The sequence below is a fragment of the Chaetodon trifascialis genome, chromosome 16 (assembly GCF_039877785.1).
Source record: "Chaetodon trifascialis isolate fChaTrf1 chromosome 16, fChaTrf1.hap1, whole genome shotgun sequence".
Lineage (NCBI taxonomy): Eukaryota > Metazoa > Chordata > Actinopteri > Chaetodontiformes > Chaetodontidae > Chaetodon > Chaetodon trifascialis.
Genome location: NC_092071.1, coordinates 20,690,612 through 20,713,770, shown reverse-complemented (window position 1 = coordinate 20,713,770; position 23,159 = coordinate 20,690,612). Strand labels below are relative to the sequence as shown.

Below are 23,159 nucleotides of genomic sequence, written 5' to 3'. Positions count from 1 at the left end.
AATCTGAAATAACTGCGAGGTTGGGCAAGTGGGTACTGCTATTTAGACACAGCTGAAGCTTTGATTAATTATTCAATTTCTTTCCTGTGAAAACTTGATCCAAAATTTAAGAGCCTGAACCACAGTGACCCACTTCTGCCACTCCAACAAGAGGCACAGCATAAACAGATCCGCCCACATGTTCAGCCCTCCTCTCTCCTCACATCCTGCACAGTTCTGCTCATACACACCACAACAGGCACTTTAAATGGCAAACAAATGACAGCGAAAAGCACAATGGCATTGAAAAAAGCTGCAATGTTAGTGAGTGTCTGGTTCATTTGCTGTACTACTGTACTCTGTGTCTAATTGCTAAAAATAATATACTCATGGAAATGTTACCAGTTGTTTAGCGCTCCATCTTACTGCTGTTGGCTATGCACCGACGCTGCCTTTATAAAAATGTGGCACCTGAGAACAACACCACACATGTAAGCTTAGCTCAAATAGGGAAGAAAGATTTGACACACTGTCTTCACTTGATATGCAAAAACAAGTGCATAGAGAGAGTCATGGTGGTTTATGCCTCAGTTGTTTTGTTCATGACATTGCCACAACCATATGCGTTACATTAACGCTCTACTTAGACTCCCTTGAAAAAACAGTCTGTGCCTCTGTTAAAAAAAAAGAAAAAAAAAAGACTTGTGTACATATATTTATATTGTGAGATTTTTTATTTTACTACTGCTTCAGTTCTTCTATTGTTGTATTTTTTTAACTTATTTTATTATTTTTATATTATTTACTTACTGTCATATTTTTAACTTTTTAATTGCTTCTTCTTGATAGATGTGTCATGCACCAACCTCACCAAAGCAAATTCCTCGTATGTGTAAAATCGTACTTGGCAATAAAGCTTTTTCTGATTCTGATTCTTCTGATTCAGCGGTCATTACTCCTGGTGCAGACTTTCCCCACATTGGTATAATGAGCAATAAAAACTGGTCACTGACTTGCAATAAACATGGCTTACATTGTGCTATTTTAATTTGATGATTTGATATGATGTGGTGACCATCAGCTTATGTTGAAACAACTGCCTACATCTATATTTTGCGGATTTAAGTGCAGCAACAGCTGCCCAAATCACATGCTTTTGATATTAGATCAAGCTAACAGCAAACATCAGCAGTAGTTGAATCTTCTGATAGAAATATCTGCTGTTAGTTATCTGTCAATCCATCCTTGCTATCATAAGCACAGAGCATTGTGTCTGTGTGTCTTGTGTAAGGCTTTCAGTTCTAAAAAGGTAGATCAAAAAGGTAGGTCAAAATCATATACATCATCCATTATAAAGTGTTCTGATCTTGATTTGACACATTTCTGTCAATGTCTACTTCACATCTTGAAGATTGTGCAAGCCTCTGATGGTAGAGACATTTTAGAGTCATTCTATCTTGAGGTGATATCATCAATAAATTCTGTTCAGGAGTAATGTCTTCATTTAAATCACAGGGCCACTGCCAGCACGTTCCTGCCCCCCTTTCCTTTTACAGTACCTGCCACCATGTCAGCTCCATCTACCCAGAATTTATCATGCGAATATAATGTGTGGCAATCTACGACCAAGACCATGAAAGTGTGTAAGTGCACAAAGGTGCAGATTCTGAGTTAAAGGCAAGAGTTTTTTCTTGACTTGCTTACTCACTTGGAGACATTGTATTTGAATTCGGAACCATGTGTGGAATTTGGAAATATGAAATAACTTACCTCCATTTTTCTGTCCATGCATTTGGTGGGCGGTGACTCGTCTGACCCAGAGGACTCAGTGCAGTCGGGGGGCTGGTCATCCCAGCCTGCATGGGGAGAGCTGCGAGGCTGACAAATTTCCAGAGAGCTGCTCCGACAGGTGTCCACAACTGCAGTGCTGGTGTAGGGGTCAGCTGCGCTGAGGGCCCTCCCTAAAGCCTGCTTTCTCCTCTTCTTAGGCGAGTGGGAGGCACTGAGGGATCTCTGCAGCAAGGCCCTGGAGGAGGTGAGGACAGGCTTTGTCTGACAGGAGTCACCGGTGTCTTCCAGAACTGACTTTCTCAAGAGACGTTTCAAATTGTAGCTGGGGTGTCCTGCTCTCTGCCTCCCCTGCAACAGTCTTCCGTAGGCCTCTAGCAGGTGGCAGAGGAAGAGGGCCTTTTCTAGCTCAAAATCCTGCCTGTGATGCAATTCATAGACTGCCTGCTCACCATTTATCTTCTCATCCAGCGTCAGCAGCAGCTTCTCCAGCTTTGTGTACGTTTCTCCACTGCGCACACAAAAAGCCCCTCTCCCTTTAGACTCAACCTCACTGCATCGTCCACTGTCTTTAATGTCCACCCCCTTGGCCAGCAGACACCAGTGTCTGTTGGAGTGCCTGTCCTTTTGGCACCCTCGCCTGGCCGCCAGCTCCCTCACAGCCCTCTGCTGTTCCCTCTCCGCTCCTTCCCGCAGGTGCCTGAGCTCCACACAGAGCTCTCGAGTCTCCTGCTCTGTTCGGTTCTTCTCTGCTTCCAAATCAGCGCGCAGCCTCTGTAGCTCCCGACCGTAGCCTGTCTGGCCCTGGCATGGTTTCTTGGATGACAGTGCCAGAGGGTTATCCCTGTCCTTCCTCATGATGACACATTCACAGCACAACATGCAATGAACGGCGACACAGATCCATTTCTAAAGAGGAGCCATGCATCATAACTGAGAGAGGTGGAGGTGGGTGATGGGTGGTTATCAGACACGCAGCATGCAGTTATCACAGCAAGTCGCTGGAAAGATGAGACAGTGGAAGGTGTGAGAGAATTAGAGAAATGGTCAGATATTTTCAAATGTTGTAGATGAATGTAGTGACAAGAAATGTTTTCAGCATGGTGAGGATCACAGTACTGGTCCTCTGTTAGAGGGACGATTCAGAAAAAAAAGAGGGTGGCACTCTGTAGAGCTTTTAGAAAACAAGCACAGTGGATGCACCACAGCCTTGTGATTGTTTGTGGGGGACAGACAAAGAAGTGCCTCTGAAAAGCTTCTATATGCAGTGAGGTGCAAGGAAATGTGTGGCAGTGGCTGCGTAGGCTATATTAAGACCAACCAGTGCATAATGGTTCATTACAGATGCCAACTTATGACTTTATTTAAACGTGATATCTTTTTATTTGTTCTGTCTAAACTAATGATCAGATATCCATAATATGAAGATGTGTGGCAGAACGAAGCACATTTAAACAGATAAGACATAAAAACAATTTTAAAATGATCTAGTCTCTGCGGGATGATATGATTATGAGCATGAACAGCTAGCAGAGGATGCAACAGGTGACCTTCCGGAGAAAAGTGCAAACAGCAGTTCACCGTTAGCCGAAGTCACCCATCAGCAGCTTCACTTAGCGGTGCCCATATGGGCGCAGGGTGACGGCTCATATTACAGAGGACAGGCACGTCGGCCAATGGCTAATTAATTAGCCTAATTTAGTAAACTATAAAATGGTGAAGTAGCTGGTGTTAATGTAGGCAATGCTTTGTAATAAGGCGAATGTCAGTCTGCAGTGTACTGGAGCTGGAACAAGTCCGAGCAACTAGCTACTGCGTCTTGTTAGCAAGTGTTAGCTAGCCGTTAAGTTTTCTGAACAAACTTGGATCAAACTCACCTCTCAGCGAACTCAACTCTTATATTTAACTTTTCATCGATGGGGCCATCATCTCTCATCCAAGCTACTTTGGTCGGCATTAAAATGATCTGTCTAGCAGCTAACGTTAGTTGTTATAGGTCGACAGAGCCATGCAACAAGGGGTTTGTTTATCTGTCAGGCACCAGTGTCACACAGGCTGTGTCCAGCGTCATTGCGCTGGCCTGTCCAGGAACAGTGCTGCCTTCAGGAGCGCCTCGGCCGCGTCTCAACATTTAAGGACCGTCGTTAAAACTGTACTACTTGTCGCGCATTTAAATGGGAATTAGGAATACCAAAACAATTTTTTCATGTGAATTTAGAATGTCAAACGCGATAGATTTGCATTGTCCTGCAACAACAGGGCGAAGACCGTAAAGTTTATCGGCTTTGTTTTCAGTAATTGATCTCTCAGGAGTTATTGTTTACATTAGTCCTTTTCCTTCTTATTGTCATTTCATCTACTCTTAAACTTGCAAGTTGAGGTATAAAGTTCTACCTTTCTTGGCTGTATTTATAGTTGAGTTGTTTACAGAGTTGTTCATGTGCAGTTTTGCAATAAAATTAGTATTACCTACATCGTCATTGAAGGCAACATAATCATTGAATCTGGCTATCTTGTGTGAGACGGATGACCACTAGTGGCCACAGGCTGCTGGTGCACAGTTGTTAAGATTTTTAAATTGTCCAGATTTAAGGTATTTTGATCAGGGGGATCATTGCATATGATTATTATTATCATTACTATTATTATTATTATTTGATTTACTGTTAAGAGTGGATATTCCTTTTGGCAATCAAATCAAATGTAATTCAGTATTCTAAAGTGCTAAACCACCAACTGATGGTCAAGTCAGCACAGGGGCCTCACAGAACCTGCATTATTTTCTTTTGTTGTCATATAAAGGTATGCAAGAGTTTCGAAGGTTATCACACCTGTTTATTTATGTGCTGCTTTGGAGAAGAATCCAGTCTTATGAAACCAGTATAATTATGTCCTCTGGGAGGAAAAAAGTAATTTTATGACATTTTATCAAGAAAAAAACTATTTTATTTAATTGGTACAGAATGTTCTTTGTGTTTTCAGAATGTGAAAAATTGTGTTTTGACTGTGCTCAGGATGAACTTTCTGATTTTACAGAACCAGTATGTCCAGTTGTACATCAGGTAGGCCTATCTGCAAAATCTCATTTTCACAAAAGACATTCTGACATGTCAGAGTAGAAAAGGCATTGCTATAAATGATAAAATTAATGATGATGGACTTCCATTTAGCTGCTTGTATTATGCATCCTGGATCACTATCACATTATCATGGGGCACTTGAATAGAACTGAGCCATCCTTAATGCTTTTCATACTATAAAAAGGCAAAATATCTGCTATGAGAAGAGCCTACTGTGTGGAATACAATCTTTCCATAAATTACAATATTAACACTAAGCCCTCTCTTAGCAGTTGTTTTCATTTGTCATCTCTTGCCTATAATTTTATTCAGTGCAATGTCAGGTGTCTGCACAATCATGAATCTGTTTAATGTGGTGTGCGCGTGCACGTGTTTGACAAAACATCTCTTGTGTCACAGTTTTTGGGTGAGTGGCAAACAGGAAGGAGGAAGGCAGCAGACACAGAACACAGCAGGCTGGGCTGAAAATAAGTTTACTATATCCAAATTCAAGCTCACAGAGACTGCTGGCAGGCACACAGGATGGAAAAAAGAAAAAGCTTTAGCAGAAAGACAGGAAACAGGATTAAAGAATGGCTGAAAATTATGACACCAAAGCTATGCAGTCAAGTAGACAGAAGAAACCAGACCAGGCTCCCAGGGCTCGAGAAAAGCTAATCAGGAAATGATTTACAGGTCTGCCAGGTGAGTGGCTGATGAGGAGGCAGGGAGGAAGAAACTGCAGAGACAGTCTGTAGGTGGTGGTAAAGAGAGAGTCAGATGTCACCAGGACACCTTGTTGTTTTTAAATAGCTCTGATATCTCATCACTTCATGTTACCTGAACAGATGGATGCAAATTAGGTGCATTTCCTTCAATCAGGAACTGAATCCTTCATGATTTTCTACTTACATTCTGGTCCTTGTGATATTTTAGCACAACAGCTTATTAGTCTGGTATTTTGTATCTCACTTTGTTCTTCACATGAGGACATGATCAGCAGGAATGCATTGTTTAATATGATCCCTGGGCCCTTGATAAAATGCTTCCTGAGATTTCATTATTTGGCAAAGGCAATGATATTGAAATGTATAAATCCTCAAAGGTATGTACATACCTTTTCAATATCATGTTGCCAAAGAGGCAGAGCATACCATGTCTGACCACTGGGTGGCATTCGTAAAAGCAGAGAATAAACCTGCATTTTTACACTCTATTTTCGTACTGTTATTCATTTTACATCACTAATGCAAGTGCATTAGGTGAGAGCATCTCTAATGGTTTGCGCTCACTGCGAGGGTGACAGAGACAGAGATAGAGCGAGAGAGACAGATTCAGCATAGCACTCTGTGTTATCAGGGTGTCCTTGGGCCGCTCCCTCTCTCATTTCCATCTCTGTCTGCTCACGTGTGGCAGACTGTTGGGAAGAGGCAGAAACAGAGAGAGAGGGAGAGCAAATGCACTGTAAAAATCCCACAGCCTGCTGCTCCTTAATCATTCAGCACACTTTGTCTCTAACGTTGTATGTTACATTAGAGTAAAACCCCTACAAACGTCCCTGCAAATAGCTAACTGTCTTGTTTCTGTACAACTGCCTTGACTGTGAATCTTACATGCAGGATTACCTTTGTACCTTTGTTAAACACATTTCTGTCTGCACACTGCTTGCACCTGCCCTACTTCTGCGCCTTTGATCTGAGGCCATGCACAGAATATATATTTGCCTATTTGAAACACGTTCTTGTATTATTTTATACACTCTGTCTTCTTCTTTTCTTATTCTCTGTGGTCTCTCTGTGGTTTCATGTGATGCAATCCGATCTTTGGTAAACATAAAGTGTTTTTTGAGGCCATTTGTCTTTCTTGACAACAGCTTTGATGTGCTACTGACTGTAATTTGTATTGAAACAGCTTTTCAAGTAAAACCTCTTTAAATTGTTTTAATTCACATGAGCCAAATGACCAGAGGCAGGTATGGTACTCTCTCTTTTACTTCCAAGACATTCGAGTCTCCTTCTTCATCTCGACTCACTGTGCATCCTGTCAAGCATTGGCACTCTGCTGCATCTGTATGAGACACAGGGCTTCAGCATTATACCCTGGAGGTTATGTGATATACTGGCAGGATTTTGTCCCTGAAATCTTTAAAACAAACACGTCATAGCATGTTTATTTATGGAGTATGTATTTTATACACACGACTCACTGCTGTCATTCATTTCTAATAAGGAATTCAGGAATTACGTGGCAATAAAGGGCTGAAATCTAAGTCTTGACGTGTGCATATTTTTGAACTGTGTCATAGTTTTCAGCACTGATGACACTGAATACTACCTACATGACCCACTTAAAAGAATTGTCCAAGACAAAGGTAACAGGATGTCATTACTTTGTGTCAAGTTCAAATTCAAGACCCTCATAACCCGAGAACAAAAGCATTTAGATAACTCTTGACACTGTGACATATAAGATAAGGTGATCTATGAACATGCCCCCTCTTCCATGCTGCACTGTTGGAGTTATGTAAAACAGACTTGAAGCACATGTACAATAGCTGACCTCACCAAATCATCAACACACTGACAAGACATCTATTCCAGGAACTTCGTAACTCCCAAATGAGACTGGCCTGTTTGCTCACATTGTGTGCGTCTCTGCTTGGAAATTCAACTGGGAGATGAAGTGGCTGATCTTCCTAGAGCCTTTTTTTCCGACAGGCCTTTTGTTTGTCCTAGCTTTGTTTCCTCTTCTCATCTTAGCCCTATTAACTGTCGCACAGACCAGCACAAACATCCGAGTTCATTATTTGCAATAAATATATCAAAGTCAAACAGGTTGATGAACTGAAGTGCAGTGGAATCCAGTTTTGAGTTTAACTGTCACTGTGAAACTCACATTCCAACATTGACAATACAAAGAGATAAAATGAGTGAGGAAGTCATGTCATCATGTATCTGACACAGAGATTTCCTTTCAAAGTCCTTAAAAAGAAGAAACTTTTTAATGCATAGTCACAGCCATAATCAGCCCAGTCAGACTTTTACTGTAGCTTATCACTGCTGACCATCTCCCAGCCATTACACGTCTCATCACCGTATGTGTATGGAGATACACATGATGTCCTGACACATGCTGCCACAGAGCAGAGGGATGTCACCTGTAGATTACACACAACTGTATGCTGCACATGCAGCTTCACTCTACTTGGGGACAGCAGAGAAGAAACACTAGGCAACGATGAAAATGATATAAAAGAATATTTTTCTGAAACATCACAGTCATTACCATGGTGACTGATAGGCCAGCAATGTTGTTATGCACTAGAGAGAGATGTCATAAAGAAAGACACACTATCTCATTCTTTGCTGATGGACGCATGTATTAGTGCCTCAGTGCACGTCTCTTGAAATTACACATCTTTAAAGAATATTTGATGTTGTAGGTTATTGGTAGAGACCAAAAACAGAGTGAAAAGAGAGAAAACATTTGATGATTAATTCTATGTAACTTCGAAGCAACTGTTATCAATATTTTTATCTGAACGATGCATCACGTGCTTGTGGGAAGGGTCACTCATATCCACACCAACAGAGAATTATTAACTGTTTTATGGCTGATAGACAAAGGCGGTGGCTAGAGAGAGCGAAAGAGCCAGCTATTTCCCCCAGGAGTTGGTAGAGACCAAAAACAGAGCTAAAGTGTCACAAACATGACTCTAAATGAATGCTAATATTGCTAATCTTCCTGGAAGATTAGCAATTTGCAAACAAATTTGCTTTAACAATTTTTTAAAGGGATAATATTTGTGTTGTTTTTACCACAAATTTTCGCTGAAATTATGCAGGATTAAAGTAAAAATTAGTAAATAATTAATTACATTAAAAGTAGTTAGCTGATGCTAATAGCTCAGTAGCCTGAGTAATGACTGATATATTTACAGTCGGCTAACTACTGTCATTGTACTCAATGCTACATCACACAGTATCTGAGTTTGCTAGACAAACACAAAGATTTGAAACCGTGCGCATGCACATATTCACATTTGTTAGCTTCCTGCCTTACAGGGCAAGATGAGGCTATTAGTAAATCTGTCACTTTGGCTGTGGTGGGGTGTTTTCTCAGTCTAACCTGAGGGTTCAGAATATTAGCTGAGTGTAACTGAATCCCTCATTTTTGGCCCAACAACTGATTCGGATGACACCACAGGAAGGAGGCCTGAATTGGTCCTTGAAAACCCTGTCAATGGCCCTGGACAGCCTGCACGTTTCTCTGCAGCTCAGGAAGGATTAGCCTTTGGAAGCAATTGCTATTAGTCGGCGACACAATTCAGAGAGGCCCTGGGCTTTTCTGTGTGAGGACACGTAATTGATAGCACATCTTCTATGACTGAAATATAAACAGTGTCTTTCTCGCTCAAAGGAGAGGCTTTTTTGGAAAACAAATAAGCAAGATGCAGTGCAGGAATTCATGGAATACAGCATTTGTGGAGTAACATTTCTTTCAAGGATGTGCAGGCTGATTAGAACAATCTTTAAGACAGCCATTCAGCTGATGATAGATTTTGTAGGTACTATATGGAAATTCTTCTGACAAAGATCAAACTGTTGTATTATCAACAGCCAAGATGAGCATGTTCAGTTGGCCTTGTCTTTTCCTTCCACTGTGGCTGGTCCAGAGTTATTCGTCAGTCATCAGTTTTCTGGGGGACTAAATCAGGACCAGAGGATTTTTAAAACCTTCAAAACTCTCAAGGACCTACTGTGTACAGCTTTCTGATTTTTAACTTTCATTGCCTCACAGTCTTTTGCTATGGAGTACTTCTGTGTCGGAGAGTCCCACACACACACACACACGCACACACACACACACACACACACACACACACACACACACACACACACACACACACACACACACACACACACACACACACACACACAGGACCTGAGCCACAGCCTTGTTTCCCCCTGCGAGTGTGTGCAGAGATGAGCTGGACCGCACCTCCTGTGAGCGCTACCTGAAACTGGAGATGCAGGGGTACCAGTGAAGGGTTAGCTTTCATTGTCTTTGTCTTTTTTTGCCCCTCCTGCTTCTTTTAAGCATACAGGTGCAGGGCGTTAGAATATTAACATACAATGCTCTGGTATTTATTGTTTTACGTAATCCCTGTCACTGAAGTCAGGTACTTATAGTCAAGCAGAGTTAAGGAGATGAAAGACCTTAAACAAGTAGCGCTGGATGCTCTGAGTTTCCTGCCTCCATTTCTACACACACTTTCTGTGTTTTCTGTCTGACTTGTGGAATAATCTGCCTGCTATTTGAGCTCTGAGGACATTTTAGTACTTTTTTTGGTGGGAGGAAACCTATTTAATTTTTTCCTTTGTTTTTTATTGGGGGTGAAGATAAATCCTTTGACAACAGGTATGCATTTTCTATTCAATACTAAGTTGCTTTATTTGATTTTCATGATTATGTTTAACACGAAGCTGGTTCTGTGACATAGCAGTGCATGGTGTAAGTTTTAAATCTCGCTTTTCTTTGTCATTTAAGTAGTTTTCAACTGTACATTCATCTTAATGTGAAAGTACAGATGCTAATTCAGATGTTCACTGTACAATATTGTTTCAAGCAGACATTTGAATTAAGATCATACAGTGGCAAACATGTTCAGAATATATGCATTATGACCTTAAATTCTATCTATTATTGAAAAAGAGCAGATCTGCATTTCCAAAGAAGGTGCCTTTCTTCTCTCATTTTCTATCACATTTTACAAAAAAAGTGAACAGACTTTGCAGAAAAAAGGATATTTCTCATACAGGGCTATGATCAGACATACATGCTGACAAATGCATTGAACCTCTGTTTGAATGCCACAAAATTCTCTCAGTTAAAGAGACTGACAGCATTATTCTCTGGTTTATCTCAGACATTAAGGGGTATTTTTGTGGGGCCGAGATCTTTCAGCTATTTCTCAGCGCAGGGAAGCCAGAAGGGAGGGGAAGCAGGGCCGACACAAAAGGCAACATTATTCCCCAGCGGATCTGCGCTACATCCTACTATGAATGGAGTATTGAAAAACATAACATTGGGGACTAGATTATTTTTCATCCCTCATAACTGAGCCATTTGTCCCAGAGTTTCGAGTGGTTTGTTGGTACAGTCTCCAAATGAGACAGCCGTGGTTCTCGAGTGCTGTGCTTGCTGTGTTGGTGTTAAAATGCCCACCTACCAATTGGATGTACAATGACCTCTCTGTAGGCCTCTGGCCTTCTGTGCTGCACCTTTTGAGACAATGCAACGGTCCACTGAAAATGGACTGGACCTGGATGAAGTCTGCTCGGTCTAAAGTTGATTCTGGAGCTGCTGTGAAGTGTTTTCTTGTCACTAATGGCCCCACAAAGATTGTGTGCTAAATCTGCCCTCACAAGCTGAGAATAAGTATGTATACAGTACAGTGCCCCCCCTTCTCTCCCTTCCTCCTGCTCTCCTAGGAGATGAGAGGTGCCCCTGCAGTGTCATCAGGTGCCTAAGCGTTTTGGAGGGTTCTAGTGACAGATCGCAGGAAGCAGCGTTTATGCCTGACGATGGGGACCACAGAAAGCAGAAATGTCTTTTTGTGCCCCCTGGGTTCGGAATGTCCACTATCTCGAGGGGCCAATATCAAATTCTCCCCTCATCATCCCCTAATACACATTCCTGTGTAAGGTCGGGGGGAATTCTGCATCAGTGAAGAGACAAACAACCCAAGGCTAATAACACTATTCACCTCATTTCTGGGATGCTAAAAGAATATGTAAAATTTGGATTTTAATATATAATTAGTATATAAGTTTATAATATACGATACTACTGTATTGCTTTTGGCAGAGTATGAGAAAAACTTAGCTATAAATGTTTTGTTTTGTTTTGCTTTTTAAAATTACATCCTCACACTGTAGCATATTTTACTTTACCTTGTTTATTTCTTGGAGTATTTGCAGAGTTAGATAAATGTCATTCATGCCAGTTTCTCACTTGAGAAGAACGTAGGGTATTCGGTGTCTGACCACAGCACTATCTAACTCTGATTAGTGAGTGATTGTCAGTGGATCCCAATATTCTCAGTCTGAAGGAAAATCCCCTTGATTATCCAGAAACCACTCCACAGGTGCCTGCCTCTGTCTGTAACACAAGCTTTCCCCAGCTGATGATGCTGTTAAGCTTGGAAAATAAACTTCCTCAGCTCTAACCATCAGTGTGGTCCCTGTGAAATGCGCCAGGTTGGTGCAAGGCAGCCATTTTGTGCTTACAAAACAGCGATGTAACTCGACACCCCGTTTCCGGGGTTTTACAGGCAAAAGCAGCACTTTCTGGTGGCACGTGCCAATGTCTGGGAGGCTAGGGTGACTTTATGTTTATAATCTCTTCCTGGTTTGCTCCGAAAACAGCTCCCTAATATCTACAGAGTGATGTGCATCACATGATCTCTGAAACGATTTCTTTCTGAGCCCCACATTTCCCAAGCCTGACCCCAGACTACCATCAATACCTAGTACAGCACAGTAACAACAGCTGCAGGCTCCATCAGAGAAAACAATCCAATATTATAATTAGGCTACTCTGAACCAGGACAAAAAGCAGTGATTGTTTTGTAGTAGTAGAAAAGTGTCTACTCTAGTCTTGTACATTTAGAAGTCTGCTCACACACAGCTCAGGGCTTTGGGAAGCCTTGTGAGAGAGACTGGCAGTGTGTGGATGTGTGTGTTGCAGGCGGATGGTCAGTCAAGCAGCCATGCGAGGCCAGCGTGTGGTGGAGAGTGAGTGTAGGTGCTGGAACCCGGCCGTCTGGTTCCTGGTGTCCCTGCTTGGATCCCTCGTCTTGGTGGCCGTCAGTGTGGTGATGCGACTCGGTGAGTGTGTGGATGGGGTTTGGGTACCATGTTGGATATGTCCAAAAACTGGCCAAGGACCCTCAATCCAAGCTGCTTGACTTTCAGATATTACCTTCTACCAAACAGACCACTACATGTGGTACAGTAACACATGTTTGTTTGATTTTTAGGAATTTTTCTCTAATTTGGTCAGTTTTTGAGAAATATTAACATACAGTGATTCAGTAAAGATATAGCAGATATTAGAGTAACAGTCTGAAACACAGTTTTTAAACTAAAGGCAAAGTGCTCTACTTATTTGTCAATGATAGTTGTGGTGTGTTCTCATTGTTCTCAATGGCAAGTGGCGGCTAGAGCAGCTTATTAAAGCATGGCATTTCCTAAGGGGTGATTTTTCATGCACTGGCTCAGGACCAGAGGTTGGTTGTATGAAGATTGAAACTGACACCCAAACTTTATCTAAAGCTGTGATCTACGATTGTGACATTGAACAAACTCATATGTACTTGCTTTCTAAACTCACTAAATACGATGACCCTTGCAATCAACAGTTTTCAAATGAAAGCCAGCAGCATTTTTCTGGCCGCTTCAGTCCACAGACCAGACATCTTTGAGATGCTACATTTCATATTTGAAGAGTTGGTTCCAAGAGAAAAAGGTTATCGCTGCCATAAACTGAAACAGAATGTGACACATGAGATGATTTCTTGTGTGTCAGTAAATGTTTGAGGCGTTATTAATGGGAACACAGGGAACTCCCTGTAGATGAGTGCCTTTGTGTCCACAGTTACTCTCTGGCCTGTGTTTACCAGTGATGGCTGGCTAAAAGCCCTGTAGTTAGTTTGCAGGGAGCTAGGATCAATTCCACTCACTGCACATTATGGATCAACAACTATATAGAAAGCAATTTATTCAAGTGTGCTGACACCGTCTTATTGGATTTCTCTCTTGATAGAGCCAACAGATATCCACTCATTTCTTTCTTCTTCTTCTTCTTCTTTTTTTTTTTTTTTTCAAATTTCAGGAGACATGAAAATAAGCAGACGGGCTGTATCTGGTAGGTGACATTTGATTTAATCACATTTTACTTTTCTGATCCTTCCTAATCCTCACCCTTAGAATAAGAGCCTCCCCAGGATATACACCAGGACCTAACCTACATGTGATACTGAAAACAGATGTATTACCAGACCCTGAGGCTAAAATACGTAGTATAGATATATTTTTATGTATATGCTGTACATGTTTGAATGCCACAAACGGAGGAACGGAGAAGCCTGTGAATTGACCCACATTGAGTGTGATGGTTAGATTTTCCCTCTGGAAGTTCCCTCTGGTGTCTTTGTGAGGTGTTGAAACCTGAGATATTAGTCTTCAGGCATTAGACTGTCCTTTATACAGATCCAGAAACATCTTCCAATGTGACCCTTGGGAAAAGACGCGTCAAAAACCTCAGAAATGTACACGCAGATGACAGCTCAGATCTACATTGACCCTTTTGCACCAAAAATATCTATTAACGGTTTTATTTGACTCATTTGGCTAACATCAAAGACAAAAGTTAAGAAAAGGTGCTATGACAGAGAAAACAATTTGATTACATATTGTATTTCCCCAGTCACAAATGAGAGTTTCACCATCAATCATATTTCACGATAACGAGGGTCAACATCCATCCTGATGGCTCTATGAGGCTGCACTTAGGCAGAGCAGTGCTTTGAACTAAATGCTAACACCAACATGCTAACATGGCCACAATGGCATTAAATGTGCTGATGCAGTACATTCACCTTGCAGGAACATAAACGTGTGAACCCACTTTATAATTCACCATGATTGACCATTAATGCCTGTACAAGATTCATTGTCCATCCACCCAATAGTTTCCAACGGACTTTCCCTCCCTTTCGATGCCGCTAGCAGACATAGTTCTGTTGTAGCTGGTGGAGTACATAGTCTGAACAGGCCTCCTGTTGTGGTCTCAATATGTGTCTAGTGTTACAGGAAAATAGATATAGTAGATATAGAGTACAGTAACTATGGAAGGCCAAGAGCCTCCTTTCAACAAATAATTTGACCATGGTCTCTCTCTCTCTCTCTCTCTCTCTCTCTCTCTCTCTCTCTCTCTCTCTCTCTCTCTCTCTCTCTCTCTCTCTCCTATATCCCCTGCCTCCCTCCTGTTTCAGCCAATGGCTTGCAAAGCCCCATGAGGACGCAGTATCAAGGTAAGCATGAGCTTTACAGCTACCTCCACCTGTGATTCTGCCCAGACACTCAGAAAAACATATCTGCAACCAGGCCATGCCATGAAAACCAACTGTATCAGTGGCTGACTGTGTGTCCGTGAAACAGAGTACAGCAGGTAGATCAGTGCCTGGGGCTTTTTAAACAAGGTCACTTTCCCAGCTCTCCACTTCCCTAATCCCCACTTATTTGCTATGTAACCTCCCACCCTCCTGCATCCAGCTCACTCACTTCCAAGGAGTCATGTGGCTTATTGTGTCCAGAAGGACTTTTTCTTGCTATTAACTGTCATCAGAATTAGAGCCATGATATTCTGTCTTCTCATCTCTTTTTTTTTTTCCTAAATAGGAACATGTTGTTAAAATATCTCTCAGACAGTAGAGCCTTTATGGGCCTCAGATTTTTCAGTGAGGTGGCACAATCATAACCAAACAACCTGAATATCCACATCTCACTCAAAGACAGAGAATGCAGTTGTGATTAAACACTGACAACAAAATGAATCTGACAGAGAATCCCTGACAGAATCTGTCTGCTCATCTCTCCAAAGTACGGCTGGTGAATGGTCGTAACAGGTGTGAGGGAAGGGTGGAGGTGCACTACAATGGCTCATGGGGCACAGTGTGTGACGATGACTGGGACATGGTGGATGCCATCGTGGTGTGTAAGCAGCTGGACTGCGGAGTGGCTGTGGCGGTGGGCAGCAGCTCTCACTTTGGACAAGGCACAGGGCTGATCCTGCTGGATAATGTGGACTGCAGAGGAAGTGAAACAGACCTCGGTCAGTGCCACAGTCTGGGCTGGGGCGTCCACAACTGTTACCACTATGAGGATGTGGGTGTTACCTGCAGAGGTAAAGCCTTTATACAACTTTTAGTTGGCTGAGGCAGTGGTGAATCATCCCTTCATGTATAATCCTGGAAAGAAAAGAGGACAGAATGACTAACATTACTACTTCCTTTTCATTTTTGCTGCTAGAACCAGCAGTGGTGGGGGCAAAAGGTTTTGAGGATCGCACCACACCGCCCCGGGAGAACTCTGGTTTACGTAAGTGCTCCCTGCTTTTATCTAAATGAGACTGGTCTTCTGCCAACCTGAAGCGTCAGAGGGATGAATTTGTCTTTTTCTAAAAAGCATGAAGGCAGAAGGCCAAAATCCAGGCACAAATACTTTTGAGGTAATAAACTAGAGGCTGTGTATGAAAACAAGATGTGTATAACTACAAACTTATTGAAACAAAAGTATAACTTGGAAATGGCTGGAATCTATATTTGTAGACAAAATTATATATTCTTTATATAACATTTGATCACAAAACTTACACACAGCTCTATGAGTCATTGTTTTGGTTTTACTGTCTTGGTTTACTCTCATTGCTTTCACATCATTTTTCTGCTCAGCGCAAAGAACATGGTGGAGCTTTTACTGGTTAAAAGGTAATTCTGGTATTTTTAAATCTGGGCCATATTTTTACATATCTTGTGATCTAAAGGACTAAAAGGAACAAAATGTCTAGAAATTAGTCTAGTACATCTTCCTCGCTTGCAGCCGCTAAGTGGAGGACAATGGTTGTAATGCAATCCTTGGGGGCAATCAGTGTAAAGTGTTCTCTCTACTGACAGGCTTAGATTATTATTCTAAGTGTCTGACAACATTATGTAAAAGATCCGAACAGACACAGACCTTTTCGTTTCAGAATTAAATTCTTTTTGTTTAACCAGAAAATATCTCTCTGTTCAATCCACCAGACTCCTTTGACAAAAACACGATTTTACCTTGCAGAACATGAGAGTTTCATGCTTCGATTGGTTCATTTGTTGGTGTTATTGTGTGACTTTGAGTTTTAACACATTGGATTGGATCTGAACTAACCCTTTAAAACACCAAAATCATACAATAACACAAAGAAACCAAATGAAGCAGTAGTTGTAGGGCAACTCTCATGTCTTTGAGGTAAAATTACTGTTTTCGTTACAGGAGTTCAGTTCAGTACAGTTCTCCACCAGAAAGGACTGTCTGTAAAGGTCTGTCCCTATCTCTGTAGGGATCCTTTCCACAATGTTGTCAGACACTTAGAATAAGACTCTGAGCCTGTTTGTGTCAAAAACACTTTCAGTGGATGTACTTTGATGGGTTCAAATGCTGCCAAGAATTATGTTGCAGCCATTACAGACCAAAATCTACTGGGCCAATTCCTAAACTTTTTGTATGTATTAGTCATTTAGACGTAAAAATATAACAAATAGTATATGTAAGAATGGGACCGGGTTTAAAAATACCTGAATTACCCTTCAAACAGCCATAAGTTATGAGTTAGTGGAGACTGAAACAGAGCAAAATGAAAAGCAGATATTGGATTTCATTCATCAGGTGTCCAGAAAGGTGCTAAAATATATTTCTGCTGGAGGTCTAAATAGGCAAGCGATGCTAGCACGTTAGTCAGATCATGTTAAAAGGTGATAAGTATTTTTTCACAGCTTGTTTCCACTGCCCCCAAATGGCCAAATAAATCTGTTATTGCAGCTCTGGGCATTCAACCCTGCATCAGATATTCACACAAACCACATCTGTATATTAATCTTCAGCAAACACCATGGAATGAGTCGCCCACCTCCAAACATTCAATAATGCCATCAGGTGATTTGCATAAAGGTTTCAGACCAGATGCTGCATTGTCTCTCTGCTAAGTAAGTAGACCAGTTATTCACGTGCACATCTCATTCCAGTGCAATTAAAAAAAGTGCTAATAAAGCTTTCTTGACTGTAGAGGATATTTGGGAAATATGTTGTGTGTTCAGAGGAATTAAACTTCTGGCCGGCTTTACTCTGCGTTTGATTAGATGTTTTTTTTTTTTTTTTTTGTGCTATAAGGTCAAAATCAAACACACACACACAAATCTGGCAGACAGGTGGCATGCCAGATGTTACAACAAAATGCAAGGGCATGTTTCATTAAATAATGAATGATGGCTTATTTTGTTGGATCATTGTGTGGATCCAAAATACAGGAATCCTCATGAAATGAACACAGACAGGTTTATTAAAAAAAAAATTATCAAAAAGAAAAAACATTGGGCTCATTGAGTTGAAAGGATATATCATTTCAGTTTTGCAAAACTGTCACCAAATCTGACATAACATCAAGGGCTTTTCAGTTCAGTGGAGAGTATCTGTTGGACATGCTCAGAGAAACTGTACAATACACCTCAAAGGCCTCCTGAATTCCAGGCCGTCCTTATTGTTTGCAGGGTTTCCCTTTGTTGTGGTCGCCCTGTTGTTTCCTCTCCCGTAATTCCCAAGAGGATCATGAGAGGCTACAACAGAATCAAATTTGGTTAACAAGTGACGTAGCTCGCTGATTCTCTGGTGGCCTTCAGGGAAGCCACTGGGAATGCAGAGAGGCCATCCAGACTCATGGATCAGGTGAAGAGCATTTCTAAGTGATGGACACATGAGAATGTGGATTGTCTCTGTTAAAGGTGTGGTTTTGTCTGTGCTGAGGCATAAGATGACAAGCACATCTGTGCTAAGTGTAATATTAGACGTTCACCTTAAGTCTACTGCTTCGTTTTTCTTTTCTTTCTTTCTTTTTTGGAGCAACAGTATGTAATATATAGGCCAACACCCTTCTCCCTTCTCTGTATCAGTGTCATTTCCTCTGTCTTACACAGTCACTCAAATCCTAGCAGTTTCCTCTGATTCCCCCAAATCAGCACATTAAATTTGACATTAATATAGATTCTAATAAAGGCTTACAGAGACGTAAACTATGTCTTAGAGAAAGACATCAGTCCCTATAAATGCCTCCGTCTCTCTCTTGGTTTAGGAGATGGCACCATCCGTCTGATGAATGGACAAAACGCCTGCCAGGGCCGGGTGGAGATCTACTACCAGGGAAACTGGGGGACAGTGTGCGATGATGACTGGGTCCTCAACAATGCCCGGGTGGTGTGCCAGCAGATAGGCTGCGGTAGTGCTGTCTATGCACACACCAACTCCTACTTTGGCTATGGAACTGGCCTCGTTCTACTGGACAATGTGCACTGCTACGGCACTGAACAGGACCTGACTAAGTGCAAAAGCCTGGGCTGGGGCAAGCACAACTGTGGCCACCATGAAGATGCTGGGGTCACCTGCACTGGTATGCTGCTCTCAGTCAGGGAATATGTATTAATACAAGTCATACAGATATACACCAGGAATTATCATCATACTAATGGAAATATTCAGCTTGAAAATGCTTAGAGAATAAATCAGTTAGCAATGTTGAGGTATAGATAAGATATTGGGGGGATATTGAAAAAGGGGGACAAGAAGAGGTTATAATGGCAGTGGTATAGCATTGGTATCTGTGTTAGAAACAAGCAGTAGCAGAAACATTAATAGCACAAGATCTACTTCACATATGAAAAGGATTTAATTTCTATTTCCACCCTCTCCAGCATCCACTACTGAAGCTCCCCTGGCAACAGCAAACCCGAGACAGGTCACGGAAACATATAACACTGAAGGTATACAAACACAGCATACAGTAGATGTTTGTGTGTAGTTGTGTGGAAGCAACCATACACACACTGATTATCACTCCTTTGCATCAGCATGTTCAAGTGGAACAGAAAAAAATGAAATGTGCACCTTTGCCAAACGACCAACAGGGCGAGCCATTTCTCCCCTATTGTCCTTGAACGTGTTAGAGCACAGTGCCACGAAACATGGTGGTGAAAGAGTGCAAAGGACTAACCTCACTGTGATCTGCAGCAGGTAGCAGGCAGGCTGAGCCATCAAGTCATTTTGTCATGTATCACGTCTTCCCCCCAGCAACAGACAATGTTCCAGTCACCAAGTTACCAAGTACGACAGCCATTACCACAACAGCCCAGACAAAAGGTAACCACACTAAAGTGATTCCTGCTTTGTAAACACATGTACAGTATGTTTGTATGTAATATTGGACGCACCAGGTGATATTGTATAATTATGAGCCATTTAGATTTTATCAGAAAAGACACTTGCAATGATGTACTGCCTATTTATTCCTGTCCAGGCAAACTAGCCATTCGTGTGATGAATGGTAACAATAGCTGCCAGGGTCGTGTGGAGGTCCTCTACAGAAATGTTTGGGGGACAGTGTGTGATGATGACTGGGACATGCCCAATGCCAACGTGGTGTGTCGGCAGCTTGGCTGTGGCCCTGCTAATGCGGCCAAGACCCAGGCCTACTTCGGCTACGGTTTGGGTCCGATCCTGCTGGACAATGTAGAATGTAGCGGCTCTGAACTGGAGCTGTCCCTGTGCTTCCACCTGGGCTGGGGTCAGCACAACTGTGGCCATCATGAGGATGCTGGAGTTATCTGTGCACGTAAGACCTAGCTCGACATCATGTCATACATTTATGCCTAACGCACATTTACAATGCTGAACCTAGGATTGTCTGTATCACAAACCTCTATCTGAAGTCATCAATTCCACTGAGAGCCCATACTTCCATTTCACCCAGTCATCTGTGCCCGCCCTGCTGAGCTGTCCAGTTGCAATGTATGACTGTAGTACTCTGAGGAGGAGACAGCCCAGAGAACATAAAAAATACAGTGGATGAGTCAAGGCACATCAGCGTCACTGCATGCCTGCAGGCCAAATTTCACTCGTTCAGGCTGAATCAAAAGCACATACAGACTCCCCTTTGCTTAGATAGCACATTCTTGGTTTCAGGTTGATTGTAAAATATGATTATAGATTTGTTTTCTAAAGGCAGCAGTTTTTAAACATTTGAGTTATTCTTCCTTCTGTAGGTAAATAGTATCTGGCAAAGGGGACATCATCTATGATCATAATCATATTTTACAAACAGTTTGCCAAAAAAAAAAAATGATGCTGCAAAGTGTGTCTTCATTGTGGCCCTAAGGGAAAAAAGCAAGGGGCTTCCTATATTGATCACTAGGGTGATTCAAAGAGAGGCTTGCTATTGCTTTTATTACTTGAATATGCCCAGGACCCATAAGTATCACTGTTTTCTTCCTCTTTTGTCTGCTTCTCTTAGCTTTCGATAGCCAAATTGTAAATGGACGTGACTTTAGAGTAACAGAAGGGATACCCACCACCTTCACCACACAACCCCCTGAAGGTAGGTTAAACATACAAAACACATAAAATCAACCCATTTCCTCCAGCCTCTGAATTTCTGCGACTCTTCTTTGTTTCGGAAGGGACGCTGAGACTGGTGGGCGGCCTGCACCAGTGCGAGGGTCGGGTGGAGATGTACTCAGATTCTGGATGGGGCACAGTGTGCGATGATGCTTGGGACTTCCCCGACGCTCAGGTTGTGTGTCGCCAGCTGGGCTGTGGAAAAGCCATGGTGGCTCGGGTGGAATCTTTCTTCGGGCCCGGCACAGGAACAATCCTGCTGGACAATCTTAAGTGCAGCGGTACAGAGGATTCCCTGCAGGAGTGCTCCCATATATCCTGGCAAGTGCACAATTGTGACCACTCTGAAGATGCTGGCGTCACCTGCTCACTGTCGTGATTTCAGCAGAACCACACTCCCATCTCCACCATGGGCAGGAAGTGGGCGTACCAACCTGGGACTTGTATACATTATGTAAATAACTGCTTTCACATCGCTGATGGAATACTCCACCACCAACAACATACAAAATAACTAATATGACATTATATGATTACATATTATAAACTATCTATGCCTATTAAGCACTTTATAAATAAATATATGATATAAAATACAATGTATACTGTTTTTTTATTTGATAAACAAAGAAAAACAAATATTTTAACTGCCTCTCTCCTCTTTGCCCCAAAATGTTAAGAGATGTACTGTACATGTGATTCTTTGATGATTAAGTGAGGTATACTGGAGGAAATCCATCAATTATTCATTACATGGAAAACAGTTACCAGGAAGACACTTTTGTGGATGCCAGCTCCAATATTCACAAATATGTATGATAACACAAATAAAAAACATATACTACAAACCATAACAAAGCAAGGAAACAGAAACATCTTCAAATAATGTGCTATATCTTGTGAATATACAGTATCTCTCATCTACAAATCAATGATGTATTACTTGTGTTCTGTAAACCATCATATAAATAAATGTAAATGTGTCTCATTTTTCAGTATACAATATATTTTTGCTGTAAAAATACATGTTTAAATCAGTATCTGCATTTGCCATTGTCCTAAGCGTGTGCATCGCTTTCATGTCAGCTGCACAGCAGTATTGATCTTAAGTTTGCTAACATTAGCCACAATAAGCTAAAGGTCATACCTGACCAAATGCAGCTTCAGCAGCAGCAAAGCTCCTGAGTGTCCTGAAAAGAGCGAGAGGGCCTTTAACTTTTCTCTTATAAGAGGAAGAATGTGTTATTTCTTCTGTCTTCAAATGTTCAATCTCACTTTAAGTGCTCTATCTAATAAAGCAAATGAATAGTGTCATTATATTAACATGTGCTGAAGAACATGAGAGACTTGAGAAAGCTGTTCAAGATTTAACTCCTCCTTTAACTTCTGAGTACTTTGATTGAGGTGATTATTCTGCACAAACCTTTGTTATCATTGTTAAATGGCTTTTGTCAAAAGTGAAAGGAAAGAAAGAAGAATAGGAATGAGAAACTTGTTGTGAATAAATAAAAGATTTGCTAAAAATTTAGCACTTTTTTTTTATCACCTGATACTCCGAAACCAAACGTCTGGATTATCTCTTTAAATATGGCAAAAAATGGTAAAAAGAATGCTTTTTTTAAATACCCAGTACCTCTTGATGATACTGTAAACAGACTTTGAATACATTTCTTGATTTTAGTATGAGTTGTGATAACTTCAGTTTGAGACATTGAAGGAATAAATAAAGAGATCTGTAAATGCAAGAAAGATTTTAGCTAAAAATAAATAATTTTGATGTTTTAAATCAGCAGGATTTAAGGACATGTTGCAATGAGAATTAAGGTGGGGAAACAGTTTCTTGAATCTGAGTCAAAAGTAACTCCAGTGTTAGGAAAGAGCTGTGAAAATTCAGCTTCTTAAATTTGCGATTTGAAATGTAAAATATAGATGAATTAGTATTTTGACCCATAACTGAATACTTAGTCTGAATGTGGTAGCAGAGACAGAAGCTAAAAGGACTTTGTATGGGAGGCTCCAGAGCAAGGCTGGAGCTGATTGATCAGTTAAAGAAACATCCAGCGTACACTGACAG

At 41.4% G+C, this 23,159-nt stretch overlaps 2 protein-coding genes across 12 annotated transcripts in view; one reads left to right on the top strand and one right to left on the bottom strand.

Moving 5' to 3' along the window:
• The window catches only part of LOC139344330 (RIMS-binding protein 2), a 61,469-nt gene extending 57,643 nt beyond the window's left edge, over positions 1-3,826 (bottom strand). For 10 of the 11 annotated variants that reach the window (XR_011603158.1, XR_011603157.1, XR_011603159.1 and 7 more), the window contains exons 1-2: positions 3,645-3,799; positions 1,750-2,768 (exon numbers count right to left, since the gene is read on the bottom strand). Coding sequence is in view for 7 of the 11 variants with exons in the window: in XM_070982401.1 (XP_070838502.1) it covers positions 1,750-2,649 (900 nt within the window). In the remaining 4 variants the exon portion in view is untranslated. Of the gene's footprint in view, positions 1-1,749; positions 2,769-3,644 lie in introns of all 11 variants that reach the window. The other variant, XM_070982408.1, reaches the window with a different exon arrangement.
• Positions 3,827-12,582: 8,756 nt separating this feature from the next.
• On the top strand, positions 12,583-22,495 carry LOC139344876 (scavenger receptor cysteine-rich domain-containing group B protein). The gene is made up of 11 exons (XM_070983299.1): positions 12,583-12,718; positions 13,725-13,757; positions 14,887-14,925; positions 15,495-15,797; positions 15,923-15,991; positions 18,771-19,085; positions 19,387-19,455; positions 19,763-19,831; positions 19,989-20,303; positions 20,982-21,065; positions 21,148-22,495. Exons 1-11 carry the CDS (start codon positions 12,583-12,585, stop codon positions 21,462-21,464), a joined length of 1,749 nt encoding a protein of 582 aa, XP_070839400.1. The 3' UTR covers positions 21,465-22,495.
• Positions 22,496-23,159: the final 664 nt, after the last annotated feature.